A 15,723-nucleotide genomic window follows, 5' to 3' on the forward strand; every position below is an offset into this window, starting at 1 on the left:
GAAGTGTCCTCTAGTTGATAATATGGTTGTAGAAGGGCCCATTCGAATATACCGACAATAAAATCCGACCCGTGGGACTCCGGACTGCGTAGGATAGTAGCCACTGGAAGATGCTTGTGGCTGCGGATAATAGGATCCAATATATAACTTGAAACTTGATACGTCTATGGATTCTACTCTACGTGTGAGGTCTTCTGCAGCTGCATCGTATCCTCCTGAATGATCTTGAGGAGCCCGTCTCTTATATGCAATCGTATCATTGTGGGTTCTACCAGATCGTGTATTGTGGTCTCTATCCTATGTAGCATGCGTAAACTGAGACTCACCAGTATATTGAAGACTAGCCTCCAGTTGTGTCTCATAAGCAGTTGTCTCTTGTCCTCCACTCCCTCTATGGCTAGCAGATTCATGACCACCAGAACCGTCATTGCTACTGCTCCTGAACTCCTCAATACTCTCCATTGGGGCCTTTTGTTTTTTTTGGCTTGCTGAGCAGCTGCCTTCTTATCCTTCTTGCCCCCTTACCTGGCTGTCGTCCTCCTGACCGAGTCGATCGGGTACCGTAGTGTTCTTGTCTGAGCATCTCTCGATCATCTTTCTGAGAGGATGTCTTGAACGAGAAAAAAAGTAGGTGACTGGCTCCCTGTGGCTATGGCCGATTAGTTGTGGGAAGGCATGGAATATTGTTCTCAGCCTATTGCTCTGCATTGACTCTAGCCTCGCTGGCTATGAAGCTAACCGGTTGTGGAGGCGATCCTGGCTCGTCAAGCTCCGGCTCTTGCTGCTGGCCCACAAACCAGCTGATCATAGGATCATCGTCATCATCGACAAAAGCCCTATGGATCGAATTTGCATACTTGAGCTTCACTTCCTTCTGAATGCACTTTAGTCTCAACCGTAGATTGTAGTGGACATATACAAGGTCGTTGAGGTACCTCTATGTAAACGGTTTCTCTGCTTGCTATGGATAAGGAAAAAGGTGGACCAATTGTACTCACAGCCACTCGAGGAAACCGTCTGAGAGAGGATTCGGATAGTTATCTGCTTAAGACTTTTCGCAGACAGCCCAATATGAATCCACCATTCAGCTGCAGAAACATTGAAGAAAAATAGATATTAGTACCATATTAGTAATCATCTAATGCCAGGTTAATGTCCTCATGATGTGTAACATACCTGAATTCATAGTTGTCTTACTCACGATAGCTGCTGGTTATCTAAAGATGTGGTTGCGCTCTCTAAATAATTTAGTCTATGAAAAAGAACCGTGTTATACTATGTTAATAATAGAAGCTACCGATATACTTAGCTATGCCATTAAAGTTAAGTTACCTATTTTAAACAGAGGGTCGCGACTTCTGGATCAGACTCAATCTTATAAATGACATTACGTAGAGCCGCCAGAAGTTCGTCATCCATGCAAATTTTAAATACATTGTACTGCAACCGGGGTTCAGATAGTATACTGCACATAAAGAAGACCGTCTTAGTAAAATTATACAAGTATAGGAGCAGTCTAATTTTCAATGTTCTTGCTTACCTAGTAGATGCAAGTCCCTATTGATGGGGACATCAGAGCCCTTCATTCAGATGATCCTGAGCTCCCGGATTGGGTCCATTTAAGTCCGAGTCATTTTTTTTATTGAATTATTTTTTTCGTCTTAGTCAAGTCAATTTGGTCAGTCGTTTTATTATTAGACTAGTCAATTGGGTTTATGTAATTGGATCAATATGTAAGATCTATATAAAGACCACCCCTCTCATGTATGAGGAATTGATGATTGAATGAAAAACCCGAGCCTCCTTGTTCTTCTTCCTCCTCCTCTCTTCTTCCTGCGTCTCTATAACCTCTTCTTCCTTCTCCCTCCCCCCTTCCTTTTTCTCCTCTTCTCCTGCAGTTGTCCGTTATCACCTACCCATTTAGTAGTCTCATGGTTGCTCAATGATGTCGATGTACTCCTAGGCATGGGCTAGATCTGCCTCCTTTGCCCTCTCCATTATGTGATACAGAAAGCCCATCTGGGGATACCTCTCGCTATCTACGGCTTGCAACACTTCATATAATAGTTTGATAGCCTTCACTATTGCAGTGGCCCGCTGCTAAAATGTCTGTCTTGTCGCTAAGTCTTCGATCCTGCTTTCTTCGATGTTGTGCTGGGTATATTTACTTTTCTGCCATTCGGCATTGATAAACATCTGACGTAGGGGTGCTTTCTTCTCGAGAAGGCTATCAAGTGCAACATAGTTTGTAACAAACCGTATGACTCTTGGTCTTAAAATCTCTTCCTGCAAACCTCCTCATCAGTGAAATGACTTAGGTATGGTTATAAATATATCTGATGATGCTTTGGGCTGTCTCTACCGTATGCTGCACCCTACGAATTTTCGCAATGTTCATCAACATGAGGTCAATACAATATGCAGCACATGGCGTTCAAAAAATACGTGGTCGCCACTCCATCAAGATCCTCCCAACGGTCTTATATTGTGACCTATTATCAGTGACGACATGCACGATATTCTCTTCTATCTGATCAATCACATCCTCCATAAGTTTAAGGATGTATGTGGAGTCGTGCACTTGATCCGAAGCATCAATCGACTTGTGGAAGAAAGACTTCGTATCACAATATGTCAGAAAGTTGATGCTCCGCCTGGTAGGACCGGTCCAACCAATACACATCACAATCAGTCCATATGGAGGCTATTTGCTCTTGTAGGAGGCAATCAATTTTTTTAGCTCCTTATTGTTGTCAAGAAGCTCACCGTATATGTCCTTCAAACTTGGAGGATCTACACCGTGACCGGCAGCCTGTATGGAGAAAATGACAAACCTGTAATACGTATTATCTGCCACATTCGCTGGGATGTAGCTGAAGTGGAAACAGGATCTAATAGCTCGCCATATATCCTTCTTCAACATTGAGTCAACCCTCTGCTGCTTCGATTTTCTAATAGAGAAGGCATGCAGATCTAAATCATGGATTGCTGCTCGTGGTGAAATCTATTTGAATGACTTCTTTCGGCTACCATAAGCATCCAGTATAGATTCAATCCGGCCACCGCCTTTGCTAATGCCCTCCCTGACTGAGGAGGTCCTCTGCAACTTTGGATATGACCTGCTTTTCGCAGAACTGAAGCCTGACTTATAGAACGAGGGCCCAAATCGAGTCCTATGCCTGGCTACTTCCTCATGCTGCCACTGATCATCTAGGCTCTTCTGCATGGCAACCTCGATCTGTGCCTCGTCATCTGGAGGGGAGGCCTCTGACTCTCTAGAATGATAGGAAGGTGGTTCTGCCGCTCGGCATTCCACCTCCGCCTTCTTTCCGGTAGCTCTCTCCTTCGCTTTTTTGAAATCGGCAAGGTTCTTCCTCATTAGCAGCCGAACCTGCATTGGGCATTTGGGGCACGTAGCTACTTTGCCAGAATTAGAAGCTAAGTGCTGCTTCAACTTGATTACCTCTTCTCCTTTGAATTGCTGGTGGCACCAGTTGCACTGCCACTGGTGCCGGCCCTCCAGCATTTGCTCATGCTCCCAGCCAATATTACGCTACGGAGGGTTCTTTTTTCTTCATGGCTCCATTCCTACATCGGGTTGATTAAGTACACTAGTTTATCAATTATTTAAAATTATAAAAATATTAATATATGGATGATAAAAAAAATCAAGTTCATCGAAAATTTTACAATTTTTGAGCTATTTTTTCAAAGTCCCTTAAAAAAAAGAAATAAGAAGATGGGAAAAAGAAAACATACCTTAATTAGCCTTGGCTCTTCCTTCTAATAGCCCAAATCAATATTATTTGTGGATTTTTTGGAAAGAGGAGAACATTCTTTTCGATCTGAATCAATTTTTTGGATAGAACGGGCAGGCCAAAAAGCCACAGTAGGCGTTGTGGCAAAATTAACCGGACTCGGTGCGAACCGACCGGTTCACACCGAGTCCTGGCCGAACGGGATCGAACCGTTTGGTTCCGTCCGGTTCGCTCTTGTACCGGCCGGAATTACTAGGGCCGGAACCATTTTCTATACCCAAACTGACCCGGTCAGAGATCGGGTCGGCTTAATTTAGCCCAAACCAGGCGGTACGGCCCGATTCGGCAATCTTTGGCCTGAGCACACATGTATATTTTGCTAGTGGATGTCTGCTTCCATGTGTTTTTACTGTTGTAATAGCACATGGCTTTCAAAAGACAGTTCTATGAGTTGCATTTATATTAAGATCAGTTTGTTATTATGATGATTAAGATTTGGAACTTGAACTTGGGACTGTACTGTTTTGGTTTTATAATTGGTTACAGGCTATAGCGGTTATTCTGATGTACGATCTTGGTTGTGCTCATCATAACTGAATCAAAGAGATGGGTATTGTTGAGTCACTGCTACTGGTAGGCTTTAAACAGGATGTCTCCTCTCTGACCCTGTCAATGCTTGCAGAGCTGATGGTTGCTGAATAAGAAGCTTTGCTCTCGGAGATTCTTGATGATTTTTTTTTTTTTGGTTATTAGAAGGGGCAAACACCATTACAATCTAAAGTAAGATGGCTCACAGGTATCTGCTTTCTTCAGGTACAAGAGATTAGGCTCTCTGATGATTTTGTTCCTGGATCTAAATATCAGATTGGTGATGGTCTAAAGTAATGCCTATCAGATATTAGAAACGTATGTATCAGGTATTTAGTAAATGTGTATTTCATGTTTTAGATTTTGATATTCTGTTTTGTGTTTAGATTTAGGGTAAAATTGTGTGCGAACCCTTAAATGTGTAACATTTTACAAAAAATTAAGTCCAAACTTTTCTTTCAAAGTTAGAAATGAATCAAATTTTTATGCAAAGCCCACTTGTAGTTCTACGAGTTCAGATTTATACTCCAGTCCTAACGGTCATAATATTTACATCTAGCATTGTGCTAAGAGTAGGAGCCATCAGCATGGCAAAATTCCGGCCGTTTGAATCAAATTTTCAGGCCCTGATGCTGTGGTTTAAGTACTAGTATTGTTTTTCAGAAAGAAGGGAAGGCGGATGCTCACACTTAACACACAAGTATTAGAACCTCATGGCTGGGCGATTCGAAGTAATTTGCTGATGGTTGTCAAAGGCCAATTTATGGACTTGATGTATCATTACTCTATTAAGGATTTGGTGCTCGGTTTAGGACTTTAGGCTTCAGTTCGTGGTATCTTGTCAGTTAAAAGGAGGGCTTCTTTCTAAATCGGTTGAGCTGCACGTCGTGTAAAAAGGCTGGGAGAAGGGTGATCGGCGTTCCTTGAGAACTGGATGGTGGATGTAGAATTGTCTGATATTGTGGTTGAGACGTGCAATTTGGATGATAATGGCGTAAATTCATTATTATTATCCGGTTCCTTTATTCCAAGAAGCCACAGGGGTAATGCATCCACTGGTACTTAGTGGAACTTTTAAACATTGTCGGTAGTTTAATCCAGTTGAGACGGCACGCTCCATTTTAAAATTTACCAAGAAAAAGATAAAAGAAGACTTCAGTAAGCCTGTCCTCCCCAATTGGCTGCTGCCTATATTTTATCAAGAGCTGTTTTCCTACCCAATTTATTACTTATATTGTGGGATACGTTTGGGAAGCAGATTAGTATAACCACATTGATTGATTTGACTTGAGGAGATTGACGCATTCAGCCCAAAAATTTGTGACACAACCATCAAATTTTATATATATATATATATATATATATATATTCGACGTCTTCGTTTCTGTAATCTGTTGGAGAGCAGCTTTCTAAGTTGCTTGTAAGAGTTGCCTCCGATTCAGGGCAATCGTCGTCCTCTTTTTTTTAAAGGATAATTTGATATCAAGTCGGTGTCATTGCTACCGTAAGCTTATAGCTTAAAAAAAAAATCGGATTAGTGACCTTTCCTCTGAAATTATTCATCATTTAGCCATGACCGGAACCAAAGGCTGCTGCGAATGGAGATTTCCAAGCACGCTCGCATCATGTTTAGTGGACACGAGGAGAGAATTTGACTGCTCAAACCGAGATGCGTCAGTAAACTTTATGAAACCTCCACCTTATTGACGTCAAACTGCACCACCCAGGATCGTGGGTTCCTTTTTTTGGGTCGGGGTATCCCATACATGACGTGAAACACGACTTCAACAATAAAAGATGATAGGACGTCGATGGACACGTGGTATCATAAACGTTTTTTATTTGCGTCAAAAGTCAAGGCCTAACCTCACGGTTGATCTCATACCAGCGTACTTTGTAGTATATACACAACGAAACGAACTTTGGGAACTGGCCGTCCAACATTCAATAATGTGAAATTTCAACTGAAATATTCTTGAAACCATCTAAAACTTGAAATTTTTCCTCGCAAATCTGCGTCTCAAAGGACACTAGTTTTCTAGTTTAGCTGCGGCTGTGCATGTCTTTGCTCATGTGTGTCACTTTTTAGCACATGAAGATCTAATTTTAGTCAAAGGAATGATAAAACGTTCGCTAAAAAAAAGGAAAATAGATTAATGGCATCGGTACTTAAAGCGAAAAGGTGAAAACATTGTGCACTATGTGAAATACTCACTCGGTAACAGAGATATTTATCAAGCTGGACCCAAGATCTGACTGCTATTCTTTAATATTCTCTATTGATTGAAATTTTATTTCAGTCCCTTGATTTCCATAATCATTTATCTATAGGCACAGAATTCGCTGAACATATAAATTAGGGGATGCAGGGAAAGAGGTGTAAGTGGGTTTTGCCAAATTCTCTTCTTCTTTTTTTTTTTGTTATTTCTCGAGAAAGACATATAGCCGCGTATGCAAAATGTCAAAATGAGCATAAACCGAGGCCACATTAAAAAAGAAATGCGTCAGTTAATCGAAGGACCCGGTGTTAAGTTTGCCATGATATCTTCCAAAATCCGAAGGTCGGAATCAGAGAGATAGCGAGGGCAGCCAATCAATGGATCAACATTTGCCTCGGATGATCTCAGCCGCTCCTCTTCCTTCTGTAATCTCTATAAAAAAATATCTATATATATGGCCCTCCTCGACCTTCCCAAAACCCCAACCAAGACCCAACCAGAACAAACCTTTCGCCTCTCCCCTCTCCTCACGCATCCCTCCCCTATCCCCTTCCCAATTCCCAACCAACCATTAGAGGCCCGGAAGGGGCATTCCGGGAATAAAAAGGCAGGGCCTCCCCTCTTACCAGCCTACACAATTCTCTCTGTCTCTGTCCCTGTCTCTGTATCTGTCGGAGGCATCAAGCATGGGAAGCCAGTGCAACGGCGATGAGTTCGAGATGCCGGAGATCAAGATAAAGTTCACCAAGCTCTTCATCAATGGCCAATTCGTCGACGCCATCTCCGGTACTCCTCCCATCCTGACCTCTTTTCTCTTTCCTCTGTTTCCATTTCATTGTTCCCAGGTCTGTGCTACACCTACATCCATGTGTGTGTGTGTGTGAGTGTATACATATATTTATATACAGATAAATTAGTTTTTTTCTTTTATAATTAAATTAAATTGGATTTCCATTTCATCTTTTTCCTTGAGTAATCTTCGCTTGCCATAGTTTCAACATGATGCTAGCAGCAATTTTTTTTTTCTTTTCTTTTTTTGAGGTCATGACCTGGTTTTGGCCGTCGAGTTGCTACTTTGGCAGCTTATGGAATATAATTGGATGCTATTCCATCCATGAGATCATTAGAGCGTAGCAGTGGAAGAAGGAAAAAAAAAACAACCTGCTACATTAATGATCTCATTAGGTTGTCGCAGTCAATCTTCTAGCAGCTACAAAAAGATATTTGTATACTAAATAATTATTTTGCTGGAGGCCGATCAGCTGGCCTTTTGGGTTTAGACTTGCTCCTTTGTTGGAAAAAGGGGGACCCACTCGCTGTCGTGGTGGGCTCCCCTGTTTTAGTTTTCTCTATCATTTTTGCCTCTTGGCTTCTCTCGGGAGAACAAAAAGAAATTGCTTTGCTGCCCTGGCAAGTTGGACGACCGGCCATGCCGTTAATATTTTATCTTTATACAAACGAGGACCCAATTTGGGATTTTTTGTTTTTTTCTTTAAGGAGATGCCATGGAATATGATATGGGTAAATTACACCCTACCTTGCATGATGCACCCTATTGCCATCTACCCCGCCAATTATCTCGTCTCTTTCTTATGGGCTCCACTCATCCTATGCTTGATCCATGGCAAAAAGACGAAATGCCAGGGTAAAATTTCTCTACGACATGAAAGGGTTAGTGTTATTTATGGAATGAGTGCGGGCCATGGGGTTGTCATGCTTGCGTCGAACTCTTCATTTCTACTTGTTCTTATGAAACTCTTCGAATATTTTAAGGCATGGTATACAGCAGTGTTTATTTTGTTGGACGCAAAATTCAAGTATGTTGGCATTTCTAGTCATTTTCCATTTTTTACCCTCTATCAAAATTAGGCTCCAAAACTTTTTTTTCTCTCCATTGTCATGATTTATGATTAATTGACTACCTTGAAGGGCTATGGGCCCATTGATTAGACTGAGTCCCGGCAATAATTCATGGAGCCTGACCACCATTGCACATATAGACCATCATCATCCATCTACTTTATTCTTCTATTTAAAGTAGATGCGCAGGTTGCCCTGCTGAACTTGGAAAGAGATGCAGGGTGTCATTTTCCGTGTAATATAACGCATAGGCTTATTTCTTTTGATCAGGACCATTAATCCAATGCACTCCGATGCCGTAGTCCCCTTTTGTTTGGATGTCATGTCCTGTTTCAGTAACTCGTGGTAAATAGTGGAAAGTTTGAAAGTATCCGTAGGGGGCTAGAAGACCGTGGAGCTCGCGCTCATCCCGGTCGTTTTCTCTCTAGTTTCTACTGAGAAAATGACTATAAGAAAGCCATATGGATCCGGTTAAAGCCTTAACACGTGACCCCCCGTCCATTTAGAGACAATGTTGCTCTTTTGTTTGATGCGAGAAATTATTAGTTGGATCAGAATCACTATCCGAGCAATAGACTAATCCAATCATGAACTAATGCATACAAAGACGGATAAAAAGAAAATAGGAAGGAAAGAGAGGATGATGCATATATGTTGGTTGGTTCATGGTTGGACCGATTCTAACAAGGCATGGTTCAACTAAAAATTTCATGTTTGCTGTCCCTCTCTCTCTTTTTTTATTTTTTATTTTACTGGCACGTGAGCGGCACGTGCACAGCCTAGACAAGGATTGCTCCCAATTTAATGTTTGTCCAATTATCCGGATGTTATTAGCCTGGCAGAATCTTCTCAGAAAGGTCATGATGTGAACACATTTAATCTTTATTTTAAGAGATAATTTATTTTTTTTGGTGGGTGGGTGGGTGGGTGTTCGATCTTATCGCTCAAATGGAGAAATACTTTGTGGCTCGCTTGCTGGCTGACCCATCTCGTTGATTTGCCCAAGGTTTTTTTTTATATCAAAAAAGAAAAGAATTGCGGAAATTGCTTTGGCACGGCAATCATGCGATCAACCCACCACGTACGAATTCCTGCTACTATGGTCCGACCAATAATTTCTTAACATAGAGGCTGTAGTTCAAAATACTTTCTAGGTGAGCCCAATATGTAAAATTTTTAATAAAAGAGTTAAAAAGTGCGGAGGCTCGATTAGAATTCAGGACTGATATCATATTAGAATTATCACTTGTTTCAAAAATTAAATTTATAGGGTGAGGTAAATTTTTTTATATATTTTATATTTTTTTACATAAAAAATGGCTAAAATAATGATCAGAGAGACAAAACGGTTAGATGTTGATGCTGTAGTAACTAATAGTAGAGTTTGTATGAGTGTAGTCGGTTCAGATGGGAAACAAATTGTGATGACTCGAAAACATGCAGTCTTGTCTGTAATGGTGATTTTGCCTCTAATGATCAAAATGCTTGGGTAACACAGGGAAGACATTTGAGACGAGAGATCCGCGCACCGGGGAGGTGATTGCTTATGTTGCAGAAGGTGACAAGGCAGACGTGGATGTGGCTGTCAAGGCCGCGAGAGAAGCTTTCGACCATGGCAAATGGCCTCGCATGTCCGGCTACGTATGAACCTCTCTCTCTCTCTCTCTGTGTGTGTGTGTCTGTCTCTGTCTCTGTCTAGTTACAATATAGTAAACCTGTCAACTTTCAGTAATGACAGATCCCTCTGCTGTCGCTATTTTTACGATAAGATTTATAACAAAAATATGTACTCAAAAAGTTATAACAAAGATAATGACCTTAATCCGCCCAATTCATACGGATATGAAAACATTTGAAGAAAAAGAAAATACAGTCCCATCAAGTACTGTTATTAGCTACTATGATGAAAGATTACAAGCTTTTGATTCACAATTCAATAGGTATTTGAAGAACTTTTCCATCGTTTTTGAAAGGAGCAAACATGTTTTTCGAAAGAGAAATGAATAAAACTTGTGTAATTTTTTGAATTTTTATCAAATTTCTAGACTTTATGTGCAGATAAAAATAAACTTGATAAGAAACAAAACTTTGCAAATCTTTTTGAGGTTTTTTCTTTGCTTTTGCAAATAATATATCAAGAACAATACCGGCAACAACTGCAAAAGGTTTTAGCTCATCTTTCTTTATCGTAAAAAGAAGATGATGATGACAACAATAATGATGAAGAGGATTGAGGATCGTCGAGAATTTACTATCACAAATTTCACTCTGTCAAAATGATGCTCTTTCATTCTTAAAGCACTAAGCCTGTTTGCTATTCCACCCATGATCAGGAGAGGGGGAGGATCATGATGAAACTCGCAGACTTGATTGAGCAAAATATAGAAGAATTGGCGATTCTGGATAGTGTGGATGTCGGCAAGCTGTTCAGTCTGAATAAAATTGTAGACATCCCTGGAACAATACACCTCCTCCAGTATTATGCTGGGGCTGCTGATAAGATCCATGGAGAGACTCTAAAGATGTCAAGAGAGTTCCAAGGCTACACACTGAAGGAGCCCATCGGTGTGGTTGGGCACATCATACCATGGAACTTCCCATCCACCATGTTTTTCTTCAAGGTCAGCCCCGCCTTGGCTGCTGGTTGCACCATGGTCGTCAAGCCTGCCGAGCAATCCCCACTCTCTGCTCTCTACTATGCCCACTTAGCCAAGCAGGTAGACTTTGCCTTATCTTGAGAACCTAATGCCATTTATTATAAGAAGAGATATTAGTAGCTAAAAGTGCTTCCTCTTTGCTATTATAGTAGCTAAAACTGAGAAGATGAACTCAATCGTTGATACACCAAAATTAGTAAGCGAATGCTATTTGCGTACACAAATTCACACTGCATTGAAATCAGATCACGTGCACTCTTCCAGCAATGTTCTAATTTTAGTCTCTCATGGTGATTATTTTTCCCTACTATAACAAATAACCAAAATCATTGTTCTGCTTTAAATTGGTAAGATATGTTTCCTTCACATTTCATGAAAAAAAAGGTGAATCAGCACCCTTTTTTCCACAGAAAAGGGAAAAATATATAATTTCAAGTACACTGGTCTTTGGAGGTTTGCTTCTTTTTTTATGAGAGAGTTTGATGGGGTCTGTCTCTCTCTTTAATTAAGAGATTTCAAAAATTAGTGAAAACAAGCATGCAGGCGTGGGCGTGCGCGCATGCGCGCACACAGAGAGAGAGAGAGAGAGGCTTCAACTGAAGCCATGGGTCTTCAGAGGTTAATTTCATCTTATGTTCACAGTATATAACTCCACACAGTCTTATTGATCAGAGATTTTTGTACAATCAATTGATGCGTCTTTAATAGTTTTTGTAAATTTCATAATGCAGGCTGGTATCCCTGATGGAGTGCTCAATGTTGTCACTGGTTTTGGCCCCACAGCTGGTGCTGCCATTTGTTCTCACATGGACGTCGATAAGGTAGTTTCCAGAATCTGACAATCATCTGATGCTTCTGCATGAGTTGTTTTTTCAAACCCTCCACTTCCATTCATTGCATAATTTCATATCCGCTTATATCTTTCTACCGATTTCAGGTTAGTTTTACTGGCTCTGCTGAAGTAGGACGCCTAGTGATGGAGGCAGCGGCAAGAAGCAATTTGAAGTCTGTGTCACTTGAACTTGGAGGGAAGTCCCCTATTATCATCTTCGATGATGCTGATGTAGACATGGCTGTTGATCTAGCCAACAAAGCTATCTTCTATAACAAGGCATCACTCCAAACTACTTTACCTGATTCCTCATTTTCCTTTAAATTTTGCCTGAAGCATAATTTTGGCGATCGTACGAACTTGTAGGGAGAAATCTGCGTAGCAGGGTCTCGTATTTATGTTCAAGAAGGAATTTATGATGAATTCATGAAGAAGGCAGCAGAAAAGGCCAAAAAATGGGTGGTTGGAGACCCCTTCAATCCTCAGGTTCATCAAGGGCCTCAGGTAGTCTTTCCTTTCTAGAATCGTGCTCATTGAAGTCACAATAGCAATCGTTTGCCAATGAAAGCATGATAGCACATAAAAAATCCAAAAACATAGAGATCAATTTTGCTCTACTACTTGTAAGTATATTTTCTCAAAAAAAAAAAAAAACACTTGGAAGTATAATAGCATGTAGTACTTCTGAATGAGTATTGCACAAATATATGTTTTATGAGTGAAAGATGCCGCCAAGTAATCAAACAACTATTTGTACTCTTTGATAATATCTCATCAACTTGCTTTCATGTTCATGACTTCATGTTTTATCAATTTTTATCATGATGAAGCAATCCTCAATGCCTTAACCTTTCTTCATTGTGTTATTGTGAACCAAGAAATTAGACCCATGATATGTCTGTTCTCTTTTTCCCAATACTCCTTTTCCTATGGTTGAAGGTTGATAAGAAGCAATTCGAAAAAGTTCTTGAATACATTGAACATGGTAAGAAAGAGGGAGCCACAATACTTACCGGAGGAAGGCCCTGTGGTGATAAAGGGTACTACATCGAACCCACAATTTTTACTGATGTCAAGGTAAAATATTACATGCGACCCACTGAATATTACTCCTGTTTTATGTGCTTGCATGAATACAAGTGGATTTTTCCACCACAAAGAACTGGATTTTAATAGTGCTTTACTTTCTTTTGACCAGGAGGATATGTCGATTGCACAGGATGAAATATTTGGACCTGTGATGTCCCTCATGAAGTTCAAGTAAGTCTTTCCCATCTTATCGTAAATGATTAATCGAAATCTTCACATTTTGTCCCATCAATTGAACAAGTTATAAATGAATTTAAATAAGAGACTACAGAAAGTAGAGAGATTTTGTTTCAGGGAAATGAAATTATAAAAACTGCATTTACATCTGAAACACAAGAAGAATGCAGATGACTAGAATAATGTATGTGACTAGTTGGTTAGTAATCCTTTTGACAAAGCAATTGAAAGTGGAAAAAATGGCACCATCCATGCAAATCGATTGATACGTGAGAATACAGATATAGATGAGGATATTCATTGAATCTTGCATACAATGGAAGGAAGCATGAAACAAATGGTGCTGAAGCTGATTATGCTGGAGATTTTTTAATTCTGAGGACAAACTTTAGGCATTACAATTCATTTTATTGCCAATACTATCACGGTGAATTGGTTCCTTCAAGAAACACTACCAAGTTAGTCGGAACAAAGATATCATTATATAAACAAAGGCTCCACAATCAAATATACATTAGCTAATCTATTTCAAGAGGAAATGCTTCTGTTATTTCTGAAAAATTCTCTTATAATATTATGCAGTTTTTCTTCTTCTTTTTCCTCTGTTTCTGTCCCAGTTTCATTGTTGATGAATGAGAAGTGGTCTCAGACACAGAAAAGAACAAAAAAAAAAAAAAAAGCTTTGATGATCTTGCAATGATTATCCTATCATGCAGGCATATGTAGTAGGTAGAACGACATGTTAATTACAGCTCGAGCAATTCTTGTCTACAATTGCCTTTGCTCTCAGAATCTGCAGCTCCTTTCATTTTCACAAGACAATGAGCATGCATAGCAAATCCAATTTGCTTGCTAAACTTGCATGAAATAGTCACATTCTTCCACAGCTAGAAGATGAAAATTTGTGTTTCTACTGTGTTCCTTTCTTCAGGACTGTTGAGGAGGCAATAGAGAAAGCCAACAACACTAGGTATGGACTTGCAGCAGGGATTGTGACCAAAGACCTGAACATAGCTAACAGGGTCTCAAGATCGATTCGTGCAGGCATCATTTGGATCAACTGTTACTTTGCTTTCGATGTCGACTGTCCTTTCGGTGGCTACAAGATGAGTGGTTTCGGAAGGGACATGGGAATGCATGCGATGGACAAATATCTCCAAGTCAAGTCTGTTGTGACCCCCATTTATGGTTCCCCTTGGCTGTAATTTAAACATTGCAACGAATTCTCGCAATGAATATTATGGAATAATTTTCTCTTGGGCTAATAAGCATTTTACAAACACTTCATATTCTCAAGAAATTATATACAAATACACACAAACACTGCTGCTACGGATGATGGTGAGGGCATGGTCTGAGAACTTGAAGCTCATGGGAAATCTTATCCTTTGTTGTGGTCTAATTTTGGATGATGCTGATTTATATAAGGTCACTCAAAAATTTTAGTGGTTTCTACAAATTTGAATGCGATCCCAGAACCGACATTAACAAAAGAAAACATTATTGAATTCATAATTTGGCGCCGCAGACCACACGATAGATATAAAACCTCTGACAAGTAGTTAGCATAAGAAATTTTATTTATCACCTCATTCTGATTCCATATATTCGAAGACTGCTAATATTAAAGAAACTTGCAGCAATGAGCATATATGGTATGAAGTACCGATCTTATACTTCCTGATAAAAAGCATCGATCGATCGATCTTAAGCAAATGTCAATCCATTGGCAGGCCAGTGCCTGGGAAACCTGAGAATCCTATATCATGACTTTGAGATGTTAATTGTAAAAATAATAACATGCTAAGATTTAGAATCACATAATTACTGTATTCAAGTTTGAGAGATATACCTGCGGAAGACATATTGAATACGTTCTTTAATCACCTGGAATAATAGCGGCTGGATCTTTCCTTCCTTGCTCCTCACAAAAGATAGCCGTCAATGGGGCAAGCTATCAACCATATGGAGAGGAGAGGGGGATCTAGCCTATATATAGGAAACATAGAGGAGCCTTCCCATTAAAGGCTCCAAAACCTAATTGGGTTTTCTGGCCTACATACTAAAAGTACCACAATAAATAGGACTCAATCCTATACATCCAAGGTGCACCAAAGCCCATAAAACAAAATGATCACACATCATATTGGGCTTAACCATAATACCATTCTGAGCCATACGTCTAACCCGTTTTATAAAACAAAAATACGCAATCAGTGTAAGCCCATATTTTGAAATTATTCTAACATTCTCCCACTTGGGCGAACACGGATTGTCATATTAATTTAAAAATTTGTTTTGAAAACGACTCTCGGGTTAGACGACAAAAGTGGCCACACATATATCTCAAATGATAATCACCTTGGATACATGATCCGGTCCAACAAGAATATCAACATTGAGCATGGAAGTCGTTACACCATTTAATCGATGTAAGACCATTCCACAGCTACAAATGCTAACATCCTTATCGACATGGATCCCCATCTTCCAACCAATGTGGTAGTATGTAGTATAAACTTAGCACCAAAATGTGATCAAAG

At 39.9% G+C, this 15,723-nt stretch overlaps 1 protein-coding gene across 1 annotated transcript; it reads left to right on the forward strand.

Annotated features, from left to right (window-relative positions):
- The first annotated feature begins 7,037 nt into the window (after nt 1-7,037).
- Nucleotides 7,038-14,480, forward strand: LOC103695702 (aldehyde dehydrogenase family 2 member C4-like). The gene is made up of 9 exons (XM_008777093.4): nt 7,038-7,351; nt 9,924-10,066; nt 10,759-11,142; nt 11,814-11,903; nt 12,020-12,193; nt 12,281-12,418; nt 12,854-12,991; nt 13,113-13,174; nt 14,112-14,480. The coding sequence occupies exons 1-9, from the start codon at nt 7,252-7,254 to the stop codon at nt 14,383-14,385; spliced, it is 1,503 nt and encodes a 500-aa protein (XP_008775315.3). The 5' UTR covers nt 7,038-7,251; the 3' UTR covers nt 14,386-14,480.
- Nucleotides 14,481-15,723: the final 1,243 nt, after the last annotated feature.

The sequence above is a fragment of the Phoenix dactylifera genome, unplaced genomic scaffold (assembly GCF_009389715.1).
Source record: "Phoenix dactylifera cultivar Barhee BC4 unplaced genomic scaffold, palm_55x_up_171113_PBpolish2nd_filt_p 000276F, whole genome shotgun sequence".
Taxonomy (NCBI): Eukaryota; Viridiplantae; Streptophyta; class Magnoliopsida; order Arecales; family Arecaceae; genus Phoenix; species Phoenix dactylifera.